General features: G+C 38.3%; 1 protein-coding gene across 9 annotated transcripts in view; it reads right to left on the reverse strand.

Moving 5' to 3' along the window:
- ODAD2 (outer dynein arm docking complex subunit 2) overlaps positions 1-26,711 on the reverse strand; it is a 277,030-nt gene that overhangs the window by 87,515 nt on the left and 162,804 nt on the right. For 8 of the 9 annotated variants that reach the window (XM_055087693.1, XM_055087692.1, XM_055087695.1 and 5 more), the window contains 2 exons: positions 14,899-15,087; positions 13,303-13,524 (listed from right to left, as the gene is read on the reverse strand). In XM_055087693.1, the coding sequence (XP_054943668.1) occupies positions 13,303-13,524; positions 14,899-15,087 (411 nt within the window). Of the gene's footprint in view, positions 1-13,302; positions 13,525-14,898; positions 15,088-26,711 lie in introns of those variants that run through there. The other variant, XM_055087699.1, reaches the window with a different exon arrangement.

The raw sequence follows: 26,711 nt of genomic DNA on the forward strand, positions 1-26,711 counted from the left end.
GGAGACAAAAGACCTGTATGCAGAAAACTATAAGACACTGATGAAAGAAATTAAAGATGATACAAACAGATGGAGAGATATACCATGTTCTTGGATTGGAAGAATCAACATTGTGAAAATGACTATACTACCCAAAGCAATCTACAGATTCAATGCAATCCCTATCAAACTACCAATGGCATTTTTCACGGAACTAGAACAAAAAATTTCACAATTTGTATGAAAACACAAACGACCCCGAATAGCAAAAGGAATCTTGAGAAAGAAAAACGGAGCTGGAGGAATCAGGCTCCTGGACTTCAGACTATACTACAAAGCTACAATAATCAAGACAGTATGGTACTGGCACAAAAACAGAAACATAGATCAATGGAACAGGATGGAAAACCCAGAGATAAACTCACACACATATGGTTACCTTATCTTTGATAAAGGAGGCAAGAATATACAATGGAGAAAAGACAGCCTCTTCAATAAGTGGTGCTGGGAAAACTGGACAGCTACATGTAAAAGAGTGAAATTAGAACACTCCCTAACACCATACACAAAAATAAACTCAAAACGGATCAAAGACCTAAATGTAAGGCCAGACACTATAAAACCCTTCGAGGAAAACATCGGCAGAACACTCTATGACATACATCACAGCAAGATCCTTTTTTGACCAACCTCCTAGAGAAATGGAAATAAAAAGAAAAATAAACAAATGGGACCTAATGAAACTTAAAAGCTTTTGCACAGCAAAGGAGACCATAAACAAGACGAAAAGACAACCCTCAAAATGGGAGAAAATATGTGCAAACGAAGCAACTGACAAAGGATTAATCTCCAAAATATACAGGCAGCTCATGCAGCTCAATATCAAAAAAACAAACAACCCAATCCAAAAATGGGAAGAAGATCTAAATAGATATTCCTCCAAAGAAGATACACTGATTGCCAACAAACACATGAAAGGATGCTCAACATCACTAATCAGTAGAGAAATGCAAATCAAAACTACAATGAGCTATCACCTCACACCGGTCAGAATGGCCATCATCAAAAAATCTACAAACAGTAAATGCTGGAAAGGGTATGGAGAAAAGGGAACCCTCTTGCACTGTTGGTGGGAATGTAAATTGATACAGCCATTATGGAGAACAGTATGGAGGTTCCTTAAAAAACTACAAATAGAACTACCATACGACCCAGCAATCCCACTACTGGGCATATACCCTGAGAAAACCATAATTCAAAAAGAGTCATGTACCAAAATGTTCATTGCAGCTCTATTTACAATAGCCAGGACATGGAAGCAACCTAAGTGTCCATCAACAGATGAATGGATAAAGAATCTGTCATACAGAGTGAAGTAAGTCAGAAAGAGGAAAACAAATACCATATGTTAACACATATATATGGAATAAAAAAAAAAAAAAGTGGTTCTGAAGAGCTTAGAGGCAGGGCAAGAATAAAAATGCAGAGGTAGAGAATGGACTTGAAGACACGGGGAGGGCAACTGATGCTGGGATGAAGTGAGAGAGTGGCATGGACATATATACACTACCAAATGTAAAATAGATAGCTAGTGGGAAGCATCCACATAGCACAGGGAGATCAGCTCGGTGCTTTGTGACCACTTAAAGGGGTGGGGTAGGGGGGTGGGAGGGAGACGCAAGAGGGAGGGGATATGGGGATATACATATGCATATAGCTGATTCACTTTGTTATAAAGCAGAAACTAACACACCATTGTGAAGCAATTATACTCCAATAAAGATGTTTAAAAAATTAAAAAAGAAATATTAAAAGTCCTTTGGGCAGAAAGAACAGGACACCAGATGAAAATACGCATTACAGAAAAGAATAAATAGTACTTTTTGCTATTGATTTAAATCTCTGTAAAGGATAACTATTTACAGCCAAAGTAAGCACAATGTATTGTTGATTTTTTAACATATGTAGGAGTCAAGTACATGGCAACAATAGCACAAAAGCTGAGAGGACAGAAATGGAAGTATGTTATATGATTCTTAAGCTATATGTTTCTATGTATGCTATAACTTGAAGGTACACTATTGTTCTGAATAAAATATGTATATTGCAAAGTCTAAAACAACCACTGAAATACAGCAGAGAATCATAACAAATAAAGTGACAAGAGAGATAAAATGGAATAATAAAAAATTTAATTAACCCAAGAGGAGACAGAAGAAGAAGAGAAAGAATAGATGGGAAAAATAGAAAACAAGTAAGTTGATATATTTAAAGCCAATCATGTCAATAGCAGATTACATGTAAATAGTATAAGTCCCCCCTCATACTTCCCCCTCAAAGGCAGAGATTGTGATTTGAATAAAAAAGCAAGCCCCAAATATACGTTGCCTATAAATAGCCACTTTAAATAAAGATATACAAATAGGTAAATGGATAGAAAAAGCTATCGAATTTAGCATACTAATACTAACCAAAGAAAAAATAGTAGGTTTTCTATTAGTAGCAGAGATGGTAGATTCCAAAATAAAGAATATGATGAGGGATAAAGATCATGTCATAGTGATAAAGGATCATTGACAGGACATACTATTCTTAAATATTTATACACCTAATAAGAGAGCTTCAAAATACGTGAAGGAAAAAAACACTGATAGAACTGCAAGTAGGAATTGGCAAATCCACAATAATTGATAGAACAAGTAATGATAAAATCAATAAAGGTGTAGAATACCTGAACAACAATATTAACCAACTTGACTTTATTAAACTTTATAGGACACTTTACCCCAACCACATCAGAATACTCATTTTTTTAAAGTGCACATGGAACATTAACAAGATAAACCACGTTCTGGGTCATAGAACAAGTCTCAAATGTTTTAAAAATATTCAAGTAATACAATGTGTGTTCTCAGACTACAGTGGAATTCAATTATAAATCAATAACAGAAAGGCCACTGGAAAATCCTCAAATATTTGGAAACTAAATATCACATGTCTAAATAATCCATGGGTCAAAGAGGAAATCAAAAGGAAAATTAGAAAGTATTTTTAACTTAATAAAAATGAAGACAACAGTTTATCAAAATTTCTGGGATGCAGTATTAGAGGAAAATTTGGACAACTAAGCACATTTATTAGAAAACAATAAAGGTATCAAACCAATTACCTTTGTTTCCACTTTAAGAAACTAGACAAAGAAGAGAAAAGGAAACCCCAAAGTAATCAGAAGAGAGGAAATAATAAAGATCACAAAGGAAATCAATGAAATAAAAAGCGATAGAGAAAAATCAGTGAAACAAAACTGTTTGTTTGAGAAGATCAATAAAACTGACAGACCTCTAGCCAGACTGATCAGGATAAAAAACAAGACAAAAATTACCAATATAAGGAATGAAACTGGTGCCAAAACTACAGATTCTATATATATTAAAAGGATAAGGGAATATTTTAAACAACTTTAGGCCAATACATTTGACAATTTAGATGAAATGAACTAATTCCTTGAAAGACACAAGATATCAGAAGAAATAGAAGAAAATCTTCTCACTCAAGAAGAAATAAATAACCTGAACAACCCTATATTGATTAAAGAAATTGGATTTGTAGTTTTAAAACGTACAAAAATGAAAACTTTAGGTCCAGATGGCTTCACTTGTGAATTCTACCAAACATTTAAGGAAGAAATAATACAAGGGCTATAAAACTCTTCAGGAAGATTGAATAGGAAGGAACACTTCCCAACTCATTCATTGAAGCCAACATTGCCCTGATAGCAAAACAGAGAAAGACATTATAAGAAAAAAAAAAAAGACTATAAAAATGAATATAGATGCAAAACTCTAAGCAAAAATTCAACAAATTAAGTTCAACAATGTATGAAAAGGATAATACATCATGACGGAGTGGGTTTACCTCAAGAATGCTGGGTTGGTTTAACATCTGAAAATGAATGTAATTCTCCATAATAACAAACTAAAAAAGAAAAATCATAAGATGATATCAATAGATATAGAAAAAGCACTTGACAAAACCAGCATCTATTCCTGATAAAAATTTCTCATCAAAGTAGTAATAGAAGAGAACTTCCCTAACCTGATAAAGGTTACCCATGAAAGACCTGCTGCTAACATTAAACTTAATGGTGAAAGACTGAATGCATTACCCTAAGATAAAGAATAAGACTAAGACATATGCTCTTACTGCTTCTTTCCAACACTGTACAGAGTTTCTGGCCAATGCAATCAGGAAAGAAAGATAAATAAACGCATCTAAGTTGGAAAAGAAGAAAGTCTTTATTTGCAGATGACATGATTGTTTATGTGAGAGGCTGGCAAACCACAATCTGTCTTTGTATGGCTCACAGAATGAAGAGTGGCTTTTGCATTTTTGTATGGTGGTAAACAACAACAACAATGGCAACAACAGAAGAAAGAAGAATCTGCAACATAGACTATCATAAAGCCTAAAATATTTAGTATCTGACCTTTTACAGAAAAAGTTTGCCTACCCCGGTCTATATAGAAAATATGATAGAATCTCCAAAAACCTACTAGAGTAAATAAGTGAGTTTAGCAAGGTTGTAGAATACAAGATTAGTATACAAAATCAATCACATTTCTTTATAATAGCAATTAACAATCAGAAATTGAAATTTTAAAAGTACTATTTACAGTAGCATCAAAAAATATTGATTACATAGGGAATAATCTGTATTGATTACATAGAGATTATGTGAAAAATCCATATGATGAACACTACAGAATGTAGCTGAGAGATATTAAATAAGATCTAATTCAATGGAAAGATAGTCCTTTTTAATGGGTCAGAAGATTCAATATTGTTAAGATATCAATTTTCCCCCAAAGATCTATAGATTTAATGTCATTCCAGTCAAAAATGTTAGGAAGCATTTAATGTAGAGAATGACAAACTGATTTTAAAGTTCATATGGAAATGTAAAAGAACTAGAATAGGGTAGGCTGTGACAAAGTGAGAGAGTGGCATGGACATATATACACTACCAAACGTAGAATAGCTAGCTAGTGGGAAGCAGCCGCATAGCACAGGGAGATCAGCTCGGTGCTTTGTGACCACCTAGAGGGGTAAGATTGGGAGGGTGGGAGGGAGGGAGACACAAGAGGGAAGAGATATGGGAACATGTGTATATGTATAACTGATTCACTTTGTTATAAAGCAGAAACTGACACACCATTGTAAAGCAATTATACTCCAATAAAGATGTAAAAAAAATAGTAGAAATAAATAAAAAGATCTTTCTTTGAAAAAAATAAAAAAAATAAAAGAAAATAAGGTAGGAATACTTATACTACCTAACTTTAAGGCTTATTTATTACAAAGCTACAGTATTTAAGACTGTGTGGTATTGGCATAAATATAGACAAATAGAACAAGGGAACAAAACAGATATGTATTCATTGATTTTCTTTCCAAAACTACAAAAGGAATTCAGTGGAGAAAGGGCAATCTTTTCAACAAATGATGCCCTTATGCCCCCCAAAATTAGCTTCAATTCCTACCCAGCATAATAAACAAAAATTTACTCAAAATGGATCATAGACTTAAATGTAAAACCAAAAGTTTTAAAACTTCCAGAAGAAAACATAGAAAATCCTTGTGACCATGTGTTAGGCAAATATTTCTTAGATATAACACCAAAAGCATGATCCATTTTTAAAAAAGATCAGTTGGATTTCATCAGAGTTAAGAATGTCTGCTCTTTAAAAGACACTGTTAAGAGAATAAAAAGACTAGCTACAAAGTGGGAGAAAATATTTGCAAATTATACATCTGGTAAAGCACTTACATCCAGACTATATACAGAACTCTCAAAACTCAATAATAAGGAAACAAATCATGAAATTTTAAGATGGTCCAAAAATTTGAACATTTTCCCAAAGGAGTTATAGAGCTAGCATATAAACACATTAAAAGATGTTCTACATTATTAGTCATTAGGAAAATTGAAATTGAACTCATGAGATACCATTACACACCTATTAAGATGCCTCAAATAAAAAAGACTGAACACACCAAGTGTGATAAGGGCGCCCCCATACACTGCTGGTGGAAATGCAAAATGGTACAGCCACTTTGGAGAGCAGATTTGGCAATTTCTTCAAATGTTAAACACACACATACCATATGATCCAGCCACTCACTGGTAGGCATTTACCCAAGAGGAGTGAAAGCGCATGTCCACACAAGACTTGTACATGAATATCCACAGCAGCTTTGTTTGTAATAACCCCAAATGGGAAATAACTCAAAAGTCCATCAACAAGTGAAAGGATAGACAAATTGTGGTATATCCATACAATGGAATACTACTCAGCAATAAAAGAGTGAACTATTGATACATGTAAGAACAGAGATGAATATGAAAGCAATTAAGCTGAGTGAAAGAAGCCAAACAAAGAAATCAAGCACATACTATATGATCCTATTTATGTTAAACTCTAGAAAATGCTAATCTATAAAAACTAATCTATATTGATAGAAAGCAGATCAGTGGTTGCCCCAAGACAGAGAGGGGCAGGAAAGAAGCTTTACCAAGAGGTAGCAGGAAACTTGGTGGGATCATTATATTGATTTGGTAATGATTTCATGTGAGTATGTGTATGTACAATATATAAATATATATGTCAAAACTTACCAAATTGTATACTTTAATTATGTGCGTGCATATGTCAATTACACTTTAATAAAGCTATTATATTTTTAAGTTAAAAAACAAAAATGAAATAAGGAAAATGTTTGGCATATGAATAATATTAAAGTTAAACAGGATAAACTAAAATCTAACTTACTGGAACCCTTAAGTAATCATAAATTTCTTTCTCACTTTAAAGGAAAAGTTCAAATACGGTAACAAGAAAAAAGTCAATCAGAAACAAATCTGAATATGCCTCTATGTGTGGTATTGTAATATATTCAGTGATACCTATTAGTCCTAACTAAGTAATTTATTGCATATCATCAAGTGACCTACTCCCAGCACTCCAGGGAATATCTGAAATGTGAGGAAAGTACTCAAAACCATAAAGTTACATGAAGCGTTTTAATTAACCAAAAATATTATAGTTCAATCAAACATTATGTAGACTTGCATATGGACAATAAGAGTTCCGGAGTGATCTGAGTACCTAAAGTCCATTTACTTGACTCAAAAGCATTAGTGATATTTTTCTTTCCCTGTGCCAGGCTTCAAAAACCAAGGGGTGTGTTAGCTTCTGCGTTCATCTTCTGGTACTATGGATGCCACTATGCATGCTGAGTCTGGGAACAGCCAAGACGACCCTTTCAGCTCTACTCAAATTGAACCGCTCTTCCGTCACTCTGCCACTGCTGGGAGTACTCCAGGTTGCATTTTCTTCAGTCTCTTCAATTTCCTGCCTTCCAGAAAGTTGTGGTAGTTTTTACCTGCTTGGTATAGACATTTGCAAAACAAACCCAATGTCATGATGGGGAAGGGAGTTTCATGCTTCTTAAAGGTGCTCATCTTCTTTCTATTTGATCACTTTTTCTGTCTTAGGAAAGGGCCTGTCTTGCTCAGTTTTTCTGCAACTTCTTCTATCACTCGTTCTATCACTTTCCTATGTTACAGTTTTGTTAGAATTAGCAAATGACTTTGGAATGTCTCCTAGGTGTCTCATATTTTCGATACAGTTGCCAACAGCTCTGCTTCCATGTTCGCAAGGTTTTGTAATGACCCAGACCCTGGGCGGATACTTTGGAGAAGGAAGTCCGTGTGAAACCATAAAGAGGGTAAGGACTGGATAATTCCTACCCATTGTATGCATCAGAGCAGGGGGTTTATTAGTTCCTATAGAAGAGATGCTTGCCGGGAGAGCCTCTACCACAAGGATTATTTTTCATCATAACTGACGGCTTAGCAGTATTCAAACACAAACCCTTTGGAAACCTAGTCTTCCTTTGGCTTCTAGGGCTCCTGGTTAACGGGCTGACTTCCTGAGTTTGCTTTGACACTTCTTCTTCCTGGTTTACATGCTCCGTGAGTAAAAATGTAGACATTTCCCAGGCTTCTCTAAACTCTCATCCAAAAACATCTTATCCACCCTCATTCATGGCTTAATACCTCTCCAATGATACTTCCGGAACCTGCCCTCTCTCCTGTCTCTAGACTATGCTGTGGAACAAGAAAACCACTAACCACCTGCTGAGAACTTGAAATGTGGCCAGTCCAAATTGAGATGTATCGTATGTGTAAAAACACACACCAGATTTGGAAGATTTAGTACCAAAAAAAGATAATGTAAAATATTAGTATTTTATTATATTGATTCATGTTGAAATAATATTTTGGGTGTACTGGGTTAAATATATTACTAACATTAATTTTACCTGTTTCTTTATCTTTTCTTAAATTGGGGCTACTGAAAAATATAATATTACATGTGTGGCTCACATTACGTTTCTACTGGATAGCATTGCTCTAGACCTAAAATTCAAACTGACCGTTTAAATGGAACACATTATGACCGGTGTGAGGTGATACCTCATTGTGGTTTTGATTTGCATTTCTCTAATGATTAGTGATGTTGAGCATCCTTTCATGTGTTTGTGGGCAATCTGTATATCTTCTTTAGAGAAATGTCTATTTAGGTCTTCCGCCCATTTTTGGATTGGGTTGTTTGGGGTTTTTTTTTGATATTGAGCTGCATGAGCTGCCTGTATATTTGGGAGATTAATCCTTTGTCAGTTGCTTCATTTGCAAATATTTTCTCCCATTCTGAGGGTTGTCTTTTCGTCTTGTTTATGGTTTCCTTTGCTGTGCAAAAGCTTTTAAGTTTCATTAGGTCCCATTTGTTTATTTTTGTTTTTATTTCCATCACTCTAGGAGGTGGGTCTAAAAGGATCTTGCTGTGATGTATGTCATAGAGTGTTCTGCCGATGTTCTCCTCTAAGAGTTTGATGGTGTCTGGCCTTACATTTAGGTCTTTAATCCATTTTGAGGTTTTTTTTGTGCATGGTGTTAGGAAGTGTTCTAATTTCATTCTTTTACGTGGAGCTGTCCAGTTTTCCCATCACCACTTATTGAAGAGGCTGTCTTTTCTCCATTGTATATTCTGGCCTCCTTTATCAAAGATAAGATGACCATATGTGCATGGTTTTTTTTGTTGTTGTTGTTGTTGTTTGCGGTACGTGGGCCTCTCACTGCTGTGGCCTGTCCCGTTGCAGAGCACAGGCTCCGGACGCGCAGGTTCAGCAGCCATGGCTCATGGGCCCAGCCGCTCCACGGCATGTGGGACCCTCCCAGACCGGGGCACGAACCCGCGTCCCCTGCATCGGCAGGCGGACTCTCAACCACTGCGCCACCAGGGAAGCCCCTGTGCGTGGGTTTTGATGTAAAAAATGAATAAATAAAATTTAAAAAAAATAATAAATGGAACATATTAGAAACTGAACTTAATTTATTCCAGACCCTCAAACCTGCTCCTTCTTTGTTACTACAGAATAAACACCAGTTGGCATTCACAGATACACTGCATAATGTCAGCTGCTACTGTGGAGGAAATGTACAGGGAAAGAGCTAACTCTAGAATAAATTACTTATGAACAGGGTGACAGGATGACTCTGGTAATTGTCAAAGAACCTGTCCACATTGCTCATGGGCAGCTGCTGCAGGAATGTTTGCAGGACTAGGAAATAACTCTATACAGCTGTGCCTCGGTGTCCAAGAGGGATTGGTCCCAGGACCCACACGGACACCAAAATCCATGGATGTTCAAGTCCCTCATATAAAATGATGTAGTATTTACATATAACCTACACACATTGTCCTGTGTACTTTAATTTTTAAAATTTTTTATTGAGGTATAGCTGATTTACAATATTATATTAGCTTCAGATGTGTGACACAGTGATTCAGTTTTTAAAGATTATACTCCATTATAGTTATTATAAAATATTGGCTCTATTCCCTGTGCTGTACAGTAGATCCTTGTAGCTTATCTATTTTATACCTAGTAGTTTTGCCCCTTTTAAATCCCCACATCTATCTTGCCCCTCCCCCCTTCTTTCTCCCCTCCATTTACCACTAGTGTGTTCTCTGTTACCTGTGAGTCTGTTTCTTTTTTGTCATATTCACTAGTTTCTTGCATTTTTCAGATTCCATATATAAGTGATAACATACAGTATTTGTCTTTCTCTGTCTGACTTATTTCACTCAGCATAATGCCCTCCAAGTTCATCCATGTGGTTGCAAATGGCAGAATTTCATTCTTTTTTATGGCTGAGTAATATTCCATTGTGTATATGTACATTGTGTGTGTGTGTGTGTGTGTGTGTGTGTGTATATATATATGTATATATATATATATCTCACATCCTCTTTTTTTTTTTTGGCTGTACACGGGCCTCTCACCGCTGTGGCCTCTCCCGTTGCAGAGCACAGGCTCCAGACGCGCAGGCTCAGCGGCCATGGCTCACGGGCCCACCTGCTCCACGGCATGTGGGATCCTCCCGGGCCGGGGCACGAATCCGTATCCCCTGCATTGGCAGGCGGACCTCAACCACTGCGCCACCAGGGAAGCCCTCATTTCTTTAGATATATACCCAGGAGTGGAATTGCTGGGTCACATGGTAGATCTATTTTTAGTTTTTTGAAGAACCTCCATTCTGTTTTCCATAGTGGCTGCACCAATTTACATTCCCACCAACAGTGCAAGAGGGTTCCCTTTTCTCCACATCCTCACCAACATTTGATATTTGTGGTCTTGTTGATGATAGCCATTCTGACAGGTGTGAGGTGGTTTTGATTTGCATTTCTCTGATGATTAATGATGTTGAGCATCTTTTCATGTGCCTGTTGGCCATTTGTATGTCTTTAAATCATCTCTGGATTATTTATAATACCGAATACAATGTAAATGCTATGTAAATAGCTGTAAATACAATGTAAATGCTATGTAAATAGTTGTAAATACAATGTAAATGATATGTAAATAGTTGCCAGCACATGTGGCAAATTCCAGTTTTGCTTTTTGGAACTTGCTGGAATTTTTTTTCTCAATATTTTCGATCTGTGGTTAGTTGAATCTGCAGATGTGGAACCCACCAATACGAAGGGCCGACTAAGCATTTGGCTAGAGAGGTGCTGTAGCATTTAGGAACAAAAACAGTCAGGGATTTGCCAAAATAGAGGATAAAGCTCATATGCATTTGAAGTCAGAAATGTTAGCAGTTACACAACGTGACACATTCACCGCAGGGACCTTAATCACCCTGATGCGCCACATAACTTCTTGCATTGTCTTGGCTAATGGAATCCTCCCCTTCACCTATAGCCTGAAGTCTGGAGTAATTTTTGACTCAACACTTTCCTTTATTCCCCATATCCAAGCAACTACCAGACCCCACTGGAGTCTACCAACACCCACTACACTACATCCACATGTTTTCCCTCAAAACCAAAGAAGGAACACAGGTCCCTTATGCTTCCCCGACAGCCGCCTGAGGGAGAGCCCACCAGGAGGCCAGCCTCTGTTCGTGACGGAGTAGCCTACAGTAAACTTACAAGAGTCGGTTCTTTACACTTATCCTCCAGTAGAAGCAGCAGGTAGTCAGGAATGCAGATGGGCAAGACAGAGAGGCCCTCAACATACCCTTAGATGACCTGGAAAGGGTCTCAAGGGCAACAAACCCAACTTTCTCTGTTTTTCTCTATCCTGTCCCCTCACCCTAATCATTTTTATTGCTTTATTTTTTTATTTATATAAGCTGTGTGGGTGGGTGAACACAGTTTCAACATTTTTCATAGCAGAATACAATTCATAAATGATTTTGGATTGCCTACTGACTTGCATTAGGAGAAATAATTGAGAGTTGCATATATACCTGGCATATATGTCAACTGAATGGTAACACGTAAACCTATTAAATTTGAAAACTTTCTGAGTAGTCTAGAAATTCCGCTCTTAAACTGACAATTGTCTAAGCATGTTACGTCAGACACTTTATCAGGCTACTTAAGTTTATAGCTTCATTTCTTTAAAAGTCTTTAGGTTGTGCATATTAGATTGTCCTTGTTCAATAACAGAATGTATAATTTTAAATTAGAAAATCTTCTTTTTTGAAGTGTGAACATAATCACATAAAAGTGATGGCATTTTTACCATTCTTTAGTAACTTGAAATAAACATTCCAGTATATTTTTTATCATTAACTTTAAAAAATTAGTGCTTAGTTTAAAAGGTGCTTTTTATGCCAGTTTTTTGCTTGAAAAAATTAATACGGCCTAACTTATGTGCTGTAAAAATGGATTTATAATGGAAAAGTTGACACATTTAAATGTAAATTGGGTTTAATTTCAGAAAAATTAACATCGTATTCTTCAGCTATAATAGGTTTAAAGGATAAATTAAAATAATGGCCTCAAAAAATTACCAACTGGCATTCTAAGAGTCTTATTCCTCCAAAGATGTTTCATATTCAGCATATATAAGTTTGACAAGATATGATTAACTTAAGATTTTATTAGCTTTTATCTAAAAGATCAAGCTAACTTTGGGTATACACTTCAAAATGTAAATGCAGCTGGCTGTCATAGACTCCAAACTGAGGTACCAGACAGTAAAATTACATTGTACAAGGAAACAAGCCATAGAAGAGAGCTAGAATTTGAAATCAATTTTTCCTAATACTTGTAAGCTGTTCACATACTCTTAAGTATTTTTCTATCTGTTGTCATCAAAATATTCCACTCAGAATAAGCTCTAGGTGGTTTCCAATGTATAGATATATCAAAGTCTACATGCAGAAACTCTCCCACCTGGATATTAGTTAAAGGCAAAGAAAATTTGATGCACAGTTTTTTGTTTTTTCTTTAAAAAAACATGTCTTTGAATTGGTTCTTTGCTTATGGTTAAGACTGGCAAGACTGTCTAGTTGCTGTCTGTCAGCTCCTTTGCTGTGCAGTTGGTGCCGATATTTTATTATTTAAGTGCTAAGTAAATAAAATATTAAACAGAATTATGAATACCACTGATTATTCATGCACTATACATTTTCTTTAATCCAATTCAGATTATGGAACTTGTACTTATTTAACTGAGTACATTGTATAGTTTTCAATCTAGAAAAATTCTGTCTCCACGCAACTTTTCTGCAGCACAAATCATGATAATGATAACACACGGCTCATTTGCAGCCATGATGCAACAAGTGGGCAGTTTTGTGTGTTCAAATACCCCTTTCAGTAAAACCCTAACATCACTTAAGTTTCTTTCCAACCTACATTGACATAACTTGAACTAAACCACAGAGTTGGTCAACGGTACCTTCACTGCGCCATTCTCGTGCATGGTGATGCAGTTATCGGCATCTTCTGAGAGCTGGTACAAGGCTTGGGCTGTCGCTCTGTGCACGCTGGTGTCATTTGACTTCAGGTACTGCACTAACGGGGCCACTGCCCTGTGCTTGCCAAAGGCCACTCTGTTTCTGCCCCACGTACAGCAACGTGAAATGGCTTCTGCTAGGTGACGTCTCAGTTTATCATCAGTCTGCACAAGGAGAACGGGTTACGGTATATGTGCATATCATAATGACCCTGTGATGCTTATATGCTCTAGGTGTTTATTACCCACTGGCTGCTCAGGTGGTGTCTGGATGGGAACTAGTATTCTGGTGGGTCACCAGTGCATCAAGGTTCAATCCTGCATTTTCTTTTTATGAACCGAGTGGAGTGCGTGCAGGTAAAGGCGATCAGGTGTCTGGCATTAGTTATCTGCTCAAGGCTCAATTTCCTTTTGAGTAAGTCTACTCACAACCCAGAGCTACAGATCAGCGAGTGGCCGAGTAATAAAAACAACTAAGGAATATTGGACACTCTGAAGGGAGCCTGCCAGATAACTGGGGGAAGTGGATTAATTCTACTTCTTCACCTTAGGAATACTTCCACATCAGGAATACACCTTGGTTCCCAAGAGGGAGAAGACAATGCAGCAAACAAGGACAGGTTTTTATTTTATTTTTTTTTTTTTTTGCGGTATGTGGGCCTCTCACTGTTGTGGCCTCTCCCATTGCGGAGCGCAGGCTCTGGACGCGCAGGCTCAGTGGCCATGGCTCACGGGCCTGGCCGCTCCGCGGCATGTGGGATCTTCCCGGACCGGGGCACGAACCCGTGTCCCCTGCATCGGCAGGCGGACTCCCAACCACTGCGCCACCAGGGAAGCCCAAGGACAGGTTTTGAGTCTGCCATTTTCCTTTCTGTATTGTTGATGCAGACCACATACTTCTTTTTGGATGTAATTACCTCATATAGGTATAATACAACTGAATAACAGTATAATTTTCTGTCTATTAATTGTACTGTTCTCTTGATTCAGGTCACAACTCGGTGTCCTTAACTGAAACTGGCAGATATTCTCAGGAATTTAGTATTAGACTGGCCCCAAAGTCTTCTAGACCAAGCAGGCTTCCAATCATTGAATTTCTGCTCCACGACTTTTCTGCCAAGTTCAAGCTATGCTCAAATACCTCTGGTCATGGTGAAGTCATTATCTCTCAAGGCTGCTTGTTCTATCTGGCACAACTCTGGGTAAACAATACAGCAATTGCCAAAATCTTCTAGCTCAAGAATGCCATCGACCCGAGCTTGCTAAGCTGGGAGAGGAGCATTTGACTTCTACAGTTGGCATGAACAATTATCTTAAGGCTCGTAATGACGACGATGGTGACGATTTCAGTTTGAAATATACTTTCACATTTATTAGTCTCAGAGAAACTAAAATGAATTCACTAAAATCTCATACCTCACAAGTGATAGATATTAAACTTGAATCCAGGTCTCTGGATTTTAAGCTCATCGTTTTTGCTACTACACCGTGATACCTTATGACAATATGCATTTTGAAATAAAAAGATACATTACTTACCGTATTTGCTAGTTTGGACAATAAAGGGACAACTCCATGATCTGTGAGAACAGCTAAATTTTCTTGATCTTTTGCTATATTGGTAATAGCAGCACATACACTCGCCAAAACTTCTTTATTATCTGATTTCAGTAAATTGACAACAAGCTCCAAACCACCAACAAAGGAACGAACCATCTCTCCAGCATCCTAGATAACAATAAAAATAAAGATGATATCAAAAATAAACCTATGTTTAGCATTTTTTTAAAAAGCACAAAGTAATGATAAGGCTGTGAGGTACACCTTCGGCGTGAAAAACATTCAGTTTATTTATATGTTATATAAATATTTACATGTTATGTTATACACGCATACATACATGTATGCGTGTATAACACATACACAGAGACAGTTCTGTTTCCACAAATGTGTACTGAACAACTATTACGTGAGAGTCACTGTGATAAGTACTGGGGATACAGAAGTTAACAAAACACATTGAGTCTTATTATCGCAGTAGTTATGTTCCATTAAATCATCACAGAAACAGAATTAGCTAATACTGAACCATTGCTACTAGGGGAGATACAGGGCTAGCTTCCTGCAAGCCTCTGGTCACACTGTCATGAACTGATCAAAATATAACCTTGTTTTATGTGTGCTTCTGTTTAAAGACATCTCATTTCATATACGTTAATTCATTAACGTTGAACCCATAGACAACACACTATAACTCATGCCTGAATGAAGCTTATCTAGCACATGTATTTTCTCCATAAGGCACATCACAGCTTTCTTGCACTTAAGAACACTAGACTGCACTTCAGTACCATGCATGGGGGCCATTTTCAACAGTGAAACCAACAAAAAACACAAAAATGTGGAAAACGTGGCACTAAGCAGACTGCACAACGGAGGCTTACTGATGGTCCAAGGGCTGAGACAAGAGGGCAGAGCATCAGCTTTTTGCTCAACCTCCGCTGAGAGTGAGTGTGTCGGGCAACTTAAAATTTTACTTTTCTGTGCATGTCCAAGAATGACTGAGAAAGTGCCCTGAGTGCTGGTTTGGGAGGTACAAAAAATGTGAGCAAGTAGGTGACTCCCCAGATAGAATCCGTGAACAATATGCACCGACTGTGAGTACTCTTTAGCCACCAGGTTGCTACAGTCCAGTGGGGAAGACAGGCATTAGGAAGCTACAAGTAGACCGAGTAGCATTATTGGAGAAGAGGGAAAGACAGTACAAATACGTGTGACAAGGGACTCCTGGCTGGTGTGAAGATTCAAGGAGTGCCCCTCCACCGTGATGTTTGCCAGCTGAGACCTCAGGGGTGAGGAGTTATCCAGTGTGAAGGGGATGCTGGGTGAGGAACCGAGAGTGGGAGACAAGGTAATTTTTTCTAGGTCAGGATGGTTAGAGCATAAACTAGGAGAGGGAGAATGGGAGACCAGAAGACTCGCTTCGGGGGCATTTGAAAGCCGCTGAAGAGGCTTATTAACTGTGTGTGGGGAAGCAGGAGAGGCGATTTTCTCCATTTTGCCTCATGGAAGACCCCTCAAGATTGCGGGGTTGGGGCAAAGAATGGTGTTGGGAACTCAGGCTGTTTCACAAGTTCAGGTAACAGGTGGTGGTAGTTTGGAGGAGGTGATGCTCCGGCCTGGAGAGAAGGGTGTGGACTTGGGAGGATTAACTGGAGAAGATAAGGACGAGTGATTCAATGCCCATGTTTCTGACTTGACCTAGTGGTGCTGATAACGTTGGAAAGTGGGGTTTGGTTTTGTTTTCTTGGTGTGGGAAAGGGTGGTGTTAGGTAACAGAAGAAGTCCCCACGAGACATTTAATGGAGGGATCCACTTAAGGAGTCGGTTGGCTTTGCGGGTCTGGGGCTCAGGAGTGAGCGCCAGGCTAGAGGTAAAGACTTGGAAGTCATCAGCATAAAGACCGTAACTGAGGTAGTAAGTGAGAGCGAGCGGCTTTCTGTCCCGGTAGGGCCGTGTGCGCACAGGCAAGGAACGCGTCAGAGGAACCTGGAGATGGATGGCGAAGCAGAAACCCCACCTCCCCTGGTGTTGGACAGCGGCTGCGTGATGTCCACCAATTATACGGCTCCATGGGTTTCTCAAATAATAGAAATTCACATCTTTTGAGTACCAATTATATATATGTCAGGCACTTTGTGCATAAATTATCTCAGTGAAACCTCCAAATAACCATGCAAAGTAGATACTGTTTTTCCATTTTTGATTTTAAAAACTGAGGTTCAAAGATGTTGAACTGGGTTTCCCTGGTGGCGCAGTGGTTGAGAGTCCGCCTGCCGATGCAGGGGACGCGGGTTCGTGCCCCGGTCCGGGAGGATCCCACGTGCCGCGGAGCGGCTGGGCCCGTGAGCCACAACTACTGAGCCTGCGCGTCCGGAGCCTGTGCTCTGCAACGGGAGAGGCCACAACACTGAGGGGCCCGCGTACCGCAAAACAACAACAACAACAACAAAAAAGATGTTGAACCTCATAAACTAGATTGTATCACTCAGGACGGTAGGGGTCATGCCTTAGTAAACTCCTTGAACCTTGTAAGTCATGAATCTGATCTCCTCATTCCCATTCCTCCCCAGTCCTTCCATAGCTCCCCCACCCTTAGGATAAAATCCCAACTCCACACAAGCTTTACAGCCCTTCCCGGTGCACCCCTGGGTTCCCTGCCTCACCCTCCCTAACTTGAGCCCCCTTCCCCAGCCCCACACACGCCCCAAGCCAGTGGCTCCCCAGAGGAGCTAACAACCAGAATCTTGAAATGTTCTCTGAGAATGTAGTTCAGCAAGTCTGGGCTGGGGCCTATAAAAAAAAAATCTGATTCTTTAAAAACTCTCCTGGTGAGTCTGAACTTCACCCAGTATTGGAAGCACTGTTTATGCAATAGTCCTTCGTTTCACGTCCTCAGATGTGCCGCCTGCGTGTCTCCATGCCTTTGCACATGCCCTTTTGTCTGCTTTCCTATTGGCTTGGGGATTCCAACACATCTTCAGCTACTAGCTAATGTGCCATTTTCTTCGGGAAGCCCTTCCTGAACCTCAAGTCTGAGTTAAGCCGCTCCTCCTATAATACCTGGTTCTTCTCTGTTTATTTTTTTTATTTTTTAATTTATTTATTTTATTTATTATTTATTTTGGGGTCTTAGTTGCTGCACGCGGGCTTTCTCTAGTTGCGGCGAGCAGGGGCCACCCTTTGCTGGGGTGCCCGGGCCTCTCATCGTGGTGGCTTCTCCCATAGAGAAGCATGGGCCCTAGCCGCGTGGGCTTCAACAGTTGCACCACACAGGCTCAGTAGTTGTGGCTCACGGGCTCTAGAGCGCAGGCTCAGTCGTTGCGGCGCACAGGCCTAGCTGCTCCGTGGCATGTGGGAATCTTCCCGGACCAGGGCACGAACCCGCGTCCCCTGCATTGGCAGGCGGACTCTCAACCACTGTGCCACCAGGGAAGTCCCTCTTCTCTGTTTATAATACTCTATGCAGTATTAGCTTATCTGTTTACCTTTGACCTTGAACTGTATGTTCCAGGAGGGCAGGGACTCTGTCTGTCTAGCTCAGTGTTATATGTCCAGCGCCTAAGCCAGTTTTTAGCAGTGAGTACGTGCTCAATTAACATTTATTGAATTTGATTACATGCAAACTTGCAGCTATGGAAGGAAAACTTTCACTGAGGGTATAACAAAACAAACTAAGCTTCTAGGAAATGATGAAGGAAGGGCCTAAGTCAGGTTCTTCCTAATTTTAAGGGCAAAGCATCTTTGTCCACAACATGTTGCCTCTCCTGATTGCTAGGTGAGATGGTATCAGCAATATTGGTGGGCTTGTTCTCAATGTCAAATTTAAATCTAATTTCTGATAGTTAGGACACACTTCCTAATTCTGATGTATCAATAAAATTATTTTGAAAATATTTAATTGCCATATCTTTCTAAAATTCTACAATAAAGGTTTTTAAGTAATACAAAAGAAATTATCTTTCTACATTGTCACCTTATTACACTTCTGTGCTTTAGGATGCAATCAAATCAAAAGATTATAAATGTGAATTTATTAACCTCTGGTCAAACATCCAACTTAATTTAATCCAAATTACTCTTTGAGGTAGTACTTGGTAGTGGTGGTTGCAGTAGTATTTCCACCTTGCAGATGAGAAAAACCTCAGAGAAATGAATTAATACGTGAAAAATGGACGAGTGGGAGGGGTGGGATTTGAATCCAGATGTGCCCACCTTTTCTAAGTGATGTTACATGCATCACTACTCTAATAAATGTATTGATTATATAATTATCTAACAACTTTTTTCTTGAGAAAAAACTGGAGGTATTCCTGAAAGATGATGGTGGGCACAGTTTTTGAATCTCCCTATGGAAACAGAGCAAGTATTATAGCAAAACAAAAAAGGGACAACACATACAACAATATTCAGCGACTAGATATCTACACCAACCCCCTAATACAAGCTGATCAGGACAAGTTACCAAGCGCTACAAAGCCCACATGCTCTAAGAAACTCTGAAATCTGCAGGGGAAAAGCAAAGGGAAACCAAATTACCATTAGGTCTCATTGGAAAGCTCAGGAACAGCAACAGAAGCTGGGAGCTGACTTTTCAGGCTCTGATGGATGGATAAGACTAAAAGGACACACAGGTATGATGGTGCTAGAATGTTCTATAGGTCTGAGTCCCATGAATTCTTAAAACCGAAGCCCTCTCACAGGACAAAGCCAGCACTGAGGAGAAACTACTGGGGTTGCATCCTAATTGAGCAAGGCAAGGATAACAGGAAGAAGAGAAGAGAAAGTCCAGATAAAAAGAGGGCAAGAGAGCACAGGAGTCTGAACCTACTCTCCATCACTGTGAAAATAGCAGAAATGGCATCTTAAGAACCATGAAATTAAAAATGCTACCCTGGCCCACATCTCTCTCCTAAAAGACCATGAAAACTCATTTCAGTTAAAAATGCACAATATAAAAAGACCACAGTCAATTTCCATTTGGAGTTACTACAAGAAAAAAATGAAAAAAAAAAGAAAATCATAGAAAGTATGATTAGAATTATTAAAGCTCACAAATTAGGTGCTCAGTAAAAACCCATTTTTAAAGATCCATAAAAAGTTAGAAATAAAATAAAAATTCATTTTGGAAATAAAGAGTAAGCTAGAAGTAACACAAGAATGAATAAACAAAATGGGAAATATCTTTAAATAAACAGAAGATGTGAAAACTCCAAAATGATGGAAAAAGAGCTAACAAAAACTTCAAGAGAACAAATTGACAGAGAAGATCTAACATACGTACAGTAAGAGCCCCCAAGAAGGAAACAAAGCAATACAAGAGAGCAAAATTTTAAAAACTGTAATTCAGGAAAACTCTCTCCTGAAATAAATAAAACCTGCGAATATATTGAAAGGGCACTCAATATACCAGGGAAAACTGGCCCAGAATTGGCTAACATAAAGACAAATACTAGTACAACTGCTGGACAGTAATAAAAAAGAAAAAGATTCTTTGGTCTTCCAAGCAAAAGGACCAAGCCACTTCTAAAGAAAATAATAAGCTATTATCATTAGACTTTACAACAGCAATGGTTTATGCAGAGGAAAAGAGAGTAACATGTGTGAGCTACTCAAGAGAAAATGTGAAGCAAGGTTCTAACTTCCAAAAGTTTGAAGCCCAATGACCTTCAAGGATAAAACTGTTATAAACATGGATGACTTCAGGGAGTGATGCTAACACAGGCCCTTCCTGAGGCACCTACTTGGGAATGAGTGTCAGACCTCCAAAAAGACTAGGAAGACGTGGACAAAGGGACAGCAGATTTCTTAAAATCCTTTACTGGCTTCATTTCCTTCAGGATCAGGTCTAAATGACATTCACATATTTTCCCAACCTCTTCTTTCCCATACTCTTGCATGAGCTATACTCTGGCCTCTAGGATTATTGCTGTTCCCGAAGTACCATGTTCTTTTATACCTTTGACCAAGTTATTTTCTTTACCTGGAGTTTAGCCCTACCAAACTACAAACTCCCACTCAGCTCTGAAAACTCTGACTCATCTTTTAATAGCAGCTTAAATAACAGCTCCTCCATGAAAATTCCCCCACTCCCCTTCTCAGTGTTGGTCACCCCTTGCCTTCCATATTCTTGTCGATGGTTTTGTCCAAAAACCCATTTCCTCATCCTCTCGTGTTTGCAAAGTCTTTTTTTTAAGTATATTCTTTTTATATGTTATTTAATAAATATATGACTATATTTTCACATATAATAGAATTTTAATAAAGGTAAAATCAAATAAAACAACTATATTTTAGATAGAATTTGTAATCAGTTTTAGTTTTTATTTTTAATTAATTTTTATTGGAGTATAGTTGCTTTACAATGTTGTGTTAGCTTCTACTGCACAGCAAAATGAATCAGCCAAGTCTTGCTTTTGTTTGGTTGTCTGATTCTCACAGACAAGCATCAGGAGAGAGCGTCTCTAACCCCAGAGGCCTAAGTCTATCCTGGAAGTCTCCTTCCCCTTGCCAATGATTTGCTTAGGGGTGGCCTAGATATGGCCCAGTTGTGGCTAATGACTTCTGAGATGACAACTCAGAAATCTTCTGGAAAAGTTTTCCTATTTATAACAACACTGAGAATGGCAGAACAGAAAGAGGACCAGAGCCTGGTCCTTGAAGACACTGTTGAGCTGTTGAATCAGCTCATCCTAAAATCCGATTTGGCTATTGAAAACCAAAGGCATCTGTAGCTGTTTTCTTTTCATCTTACTGTAATGATTTTCTCATGGGTCCTCTCCCCATTAACGTGTGAGTGCTTCAAGAGCACAGACGCCTGGTCTTGTTCTTTGACACTCACTTGGGATGTTGTCTGGTGTCTGTCACTCAGAGGACTTTCAATAAATGTTTTCTGAATTATGAAAAAATAAAGGGAATAAGGGGACTATAACTTTAAGATATTTAACCACAATCACAAGCACTGAAAAGAAAAGAGCGTTAGCTCTGTAAGACGGAGTGCAAATGGATCAGATCACTTAGCCTCCCATTCCAGTGACTTCCTGGTTCTCTCACTGCTTTATCAGTGGATCCCGTGAGCCACAGCACTGGGGCAGCAGGGGGAAGAATAACGAGAGTGATCGCATCTGCCTCTGATCCAAGAACTTCCTGAGGTGCATGGTAGGAGACCCAGCAAGCCAGTGTCAGCGAGGTCGTGGGCGCGGCTCACCAAGGTCCCCTAACGTTTATAATCTGTGGGACAGTGAAGTGTTACACTCAAGCCTACAGGCCCCTCCAAAGTTTGTTTATTTGTTTTGAAGGTGAGACTTTTTTTTTTTTTTTCCTTTTTAGCTTTAAAGATTTTAGACACACGACTTCTTGCCTCACATAGTTTCTCTGGAAAGGAAGACAGTATATCTGAGGATGGAAAAAGTAATTACTCCACCAAGACTGTCTTCCACTAAATGCTAAGTAGCTGGGAAATCCACCACATTTCCCACCTTCTCATGTGTCTTAATAACTAGTCTTTACCAACTTCACCACTGGTACAATATGGGTTATAGACAATTCAAATACTTACCTGTAATGGAAAAATCTTTAATAATAATAATGATAATAGTAATAATAGTAATAGTAAAAAAAAGAAAGAGAAAGACAAATACCATATGATATCACTTATATGTGGAATCTAAAATATGACACAAATGAACTTATCTATGAAACAAAAACAGAATCACGGACATAGAGAACAGACTGGTGGTTGCCAGGGGGAACAGGTTGGGGGAAGGATGGAGTGGTAGGATGGGGTTAGTAGATGTGAGCTTTTATATATAGAATGGATAAACAACAAGGTCCTACTGTATAGCACAGGGAACTATATGCAATATCCTGTGATAAACCATCATGGAAAAGAATATAACAAAAAGAATATATATATATATATATATATATATATACACACATATATATAAGTGAATCACTTTACTGTGCAGCAGTAATTAACGTAACATTGTAAATCAACCATACTTAAATATAAATAAATAAATAAATAAATAAATAATAGTAATACAATAACAACAGCCCGATTCTTTTGCAGTTTACAAAGGACTCCTGCATACATTATCTCATCTGATGCTCACAGCTCTGCCTTAAGAAGACGTGACATCCTCATTTTATAGATAGGAAGGCTAAAGGTTCATGCACAATGAGTGACAAAACTAAAAAGCAACTTTAGATCTACTGATTTCTCATTTAGTGTCTTTTCACTACACACTGTGTGCTTGGACTTGGAAGTGCCAACAGTTGAAGTTGTCACATTACAGTTAGTTTATAAACAGTCAGAAGAAGCTTCCCAATTTAGAGAGTTAATAATTCCAAAAGAGATGAAGCTCTTTGCCAATGACATTTCCCAAGACAAACAAAAACCATGACTGAAAAAGAGAATATGAAACACTTTCATGCTGCTATCAAAGTAAAGCTTGAATGGTTGAATAAGTAGGAAAAGGTGTCAAGTTCAAATTAAACAAAATTAAGTCAAATATACAAATGTGATGAAAATATAAAGTAGCAAAATATTTTTGGTTAAAATTCAACTAATAGGAAAATACTGGAGAGATTATTATTTACGGATTAATGAATAAAACAGGAACCCGGATGTTCGGCACAGAGCAGGTAAAATAACAGGCTTGAAACTCCCTCTCTTGCCTCCAGCAAAAAAGAACCGGCGGCTTTCTGAGGAGGTGAGGTACACAGAAGGCAACTTTAAAGCACTTGCAAGACAAGTGTAACATGACTTAAGACAAAAATTTTTGACCAGAAGGGCTATAAAAACACTGCTCTGTGCCATATAGAGCCCATACAATGCATAATATAATATTTGAAAGAGATTTTAAAAGAGTACATTGCATATAAAAAATTTCAAAAATGCTACATTCACATTAGAATAGCATGTCAGAGAAACCAAAACTGAACGGGCAGATCTTGTCCTAAAGGTATATTCAATAAATTGCTTTTCAAATTCTAAATATACCTCTATATACTCAAGGAGAACAGTTTGTGTGGCTCTATCACAATAAGATCCTTGTTCTGTTCCTAGTAGTTAACAAGTCCTACAGCTTAAATATATATATATATCTGATCTAGAATTACTTTACACTTTCAAATGTAGTTCTTCAAAATTCAAAAGTAGAACATCACTGATTATTCCTTTCCTTCTGAACTGAAGGAACAATAAATTAATTTCCAGTGAAATAAATGACATGGTGGCTCACAGTCTAGATTTACGTAGCAGAAAATGTATTAAACATTGAAGGTGGCTTTATCCAATTAATTCACAAGATAAATTTTTTAAAAATTTAATGGTTCTGATTTTTTTCTACTTCCTTAGCCTAATTTAAGATACTCTTTAAAAATATCACGGTCAGGGCTTCCCTGGTGACGCAGTGGTTGAGAGTCCGCCTGCCGATGCAGGGGACACGGGTTCGTGCCCGGGTCCAGGAAGATCCCACATGCCGTGGAGCGGCTGGGCCCGTGAGCCATGGCCGTTGAGCCTGTGCGTCCGGAACCTGTGTTCCGCAACGGGAGAGGCCACAGCGGTGAGAGGCCCGCATACAAAAAAAAAAAAAAAAAAAAAAAAAAAAAAAAAAAAAAAAAAAAAAAATCACGGTCAACTGTGATTTTTTGATTTTACTATGTCCTGTGTTGATTCTGCTTTAGATGCCATATTCTGTTAATGAGGAGGTCTAATTTGTGAAGCACCATTGTGTATTCAGAGGCTTATGGAGGTAATTAAGTGACCTTCTTAGCCAATGATGTATTTGAAAGAAGTCTGTAAGTACAAGGTACTAAACAAATATAAGACATATTATCATAAAATACCTATTGCATGTAAATCTGTACATATACATATGCATATATATATTTAGAATTTTTCCCACTTGTAGTCAATAACCCACAGATTAAGATGGATAAACCAGTTTCTGGTTAAGATCCAATCAGTGAGTTGTGTAGATCAGGCTAAGAATAATACTTGAAACCATAATCTTGACTGAAAAAAATTAACTGTATGAAATACTACACTTCAAAAAACAAAAAACAGGGAGTCTCTAATTTATGAAGAGGTTCTTTTCCAAAAGTTTACTTGTTGGGTCTGTTATATCATATTTTTCTATAAATATGTGATTAGCTTCCCAGTTCATCAGATGAATCTCTTTAACTCATAATGAACATTATACGACCTGCAACTAATCCTCATTTTCATGAATGTTCTTCTAACATTTGAAGCCAACTACCTGGTCTCCCTCATTTTCTGTGTGTACCTTTAACTAATTTTCATAGTACATGGTTTTCATCGGTCTTCCCTCTCATTTATCAAAGTTTCTCTGAGAACACACCAAGTTTAACACAGCTCCAGATGTGGTCTGACTAGAACAGAGACTGGCAGACTTCTTACCTCCTGAGATATCCGTGTGGAACCTCAGAAATGTGAGGTACTATTTTATGTTGTGGGATTCAAAATAAATAAGATCTAGATCAGTGGTTCTCAGCCTTGGTTTCACATCATAACCACCTGGGGTTATTTTTTAGAAATATGTAGACCAAGGCCCAAGGCCTCAATCTCAATATACAGAACAAGGGTTAAGACTCTTACATGAGGATATTTTTTTTTAGAGCTCTGAAGATGATGTGTATCTAGACTGGAGAATAACCAATCTGGATAATTATCAAATTGTGTTGCTATTACTTCCAAAATCATAGCATCAGTGCAAAAATGATTAACTTAAATGCCCAAGTGCTTGTGGAATGGTAGGGTAAGGATCCAACCGTCTATAACAACAGTGAGTACACTGGCAAAAAATGGCAAAATCAACATTTTTGGAACTCTTGAATTTAATGAAAGGCTTGTAACAAGGGGTGTTTATTCAAGAAAAACAGCTGAACTTCAGTAAGAACAGTGAGCTTTGTGGCATCTTAACTTTCCCACCTTCCTCTCCCCAGCTCTGCAGTAGCCTTGAAAACCAGTGGCCTGGAAACCATGGTATCTGTGAAAAACCTGCAGCCTGGCAGCCAAGTGAGGGGGAAGAATGGGTTTGGAGCTCCCCCAAAAGCCTCATTACAAAAGAATGGTCACTATTTGACCTGAATGGCAATTTTTAGGAAAAGCTCCAAAGGCTTGTCTTTACCTCAGGACTCATTTAATGAGGAAAGTCCTATCCTCAGGGTGTGTCTTAAAAAAAAATCAGTGGCAATTATTGAACATAAAAGCTGTTTGAGATGGCAATATCAGTTGGGACAAACAAGAGGTTGGACAAAAAAAAAATTAAAAGGAAAATCTTGGAAATGTGAGGTCTATAGAGGGATTTGAAAAACTCCACCATATTCCTGAGACTTTAAAATGCCACAAGCAAGTGTAGGGATATGCACGTGCTCAGAAAAGACCTGACTGTGAGGCCCTACACGAGAAGTGAAGGGTAAGACAGATGTGTGAGCTGTTAGTGTTCAATGTCTGCCATAGAATGTACACAGGGCCCCACACCAAACGGTAAGAAATCTAATGATGCAAAGTGTTTAAGAAAACCTCTATCAACTCATTAGTTGTCCAATGAGCTGAGAAGAAACCTCAGTGGTCACACTGAGAAGGAACACAGATGTTACAGAATTAGTCCAAGAAAGTCAATAACAAACAATAGCAAAAACAACAACAAACAGCAAGAACAAAACCCCTGAAAAGGGGGGAATCTGATTTCCAGAGTTTCTAAATTATATTATTTTAAATATAAGGTTTCCAATAAAAAGTTATAAGACATACAAAAAAA

Source organism: Physeter macrocephalus, chromosome 11 (genome assembly GCF_002837175.3).
Source record: "Physeter macrocephalus isolate SW-GA chromosome 11, ASM283717v5, whole genome shotgun sequence".
NCBI classification, from domain to species: domain Eukaryota; kingdom Metazoa; phylum Chordata; class Mammalia; order Artiodactyla; family Physeteridae; genus Physeter; species Physeter macrocephalus.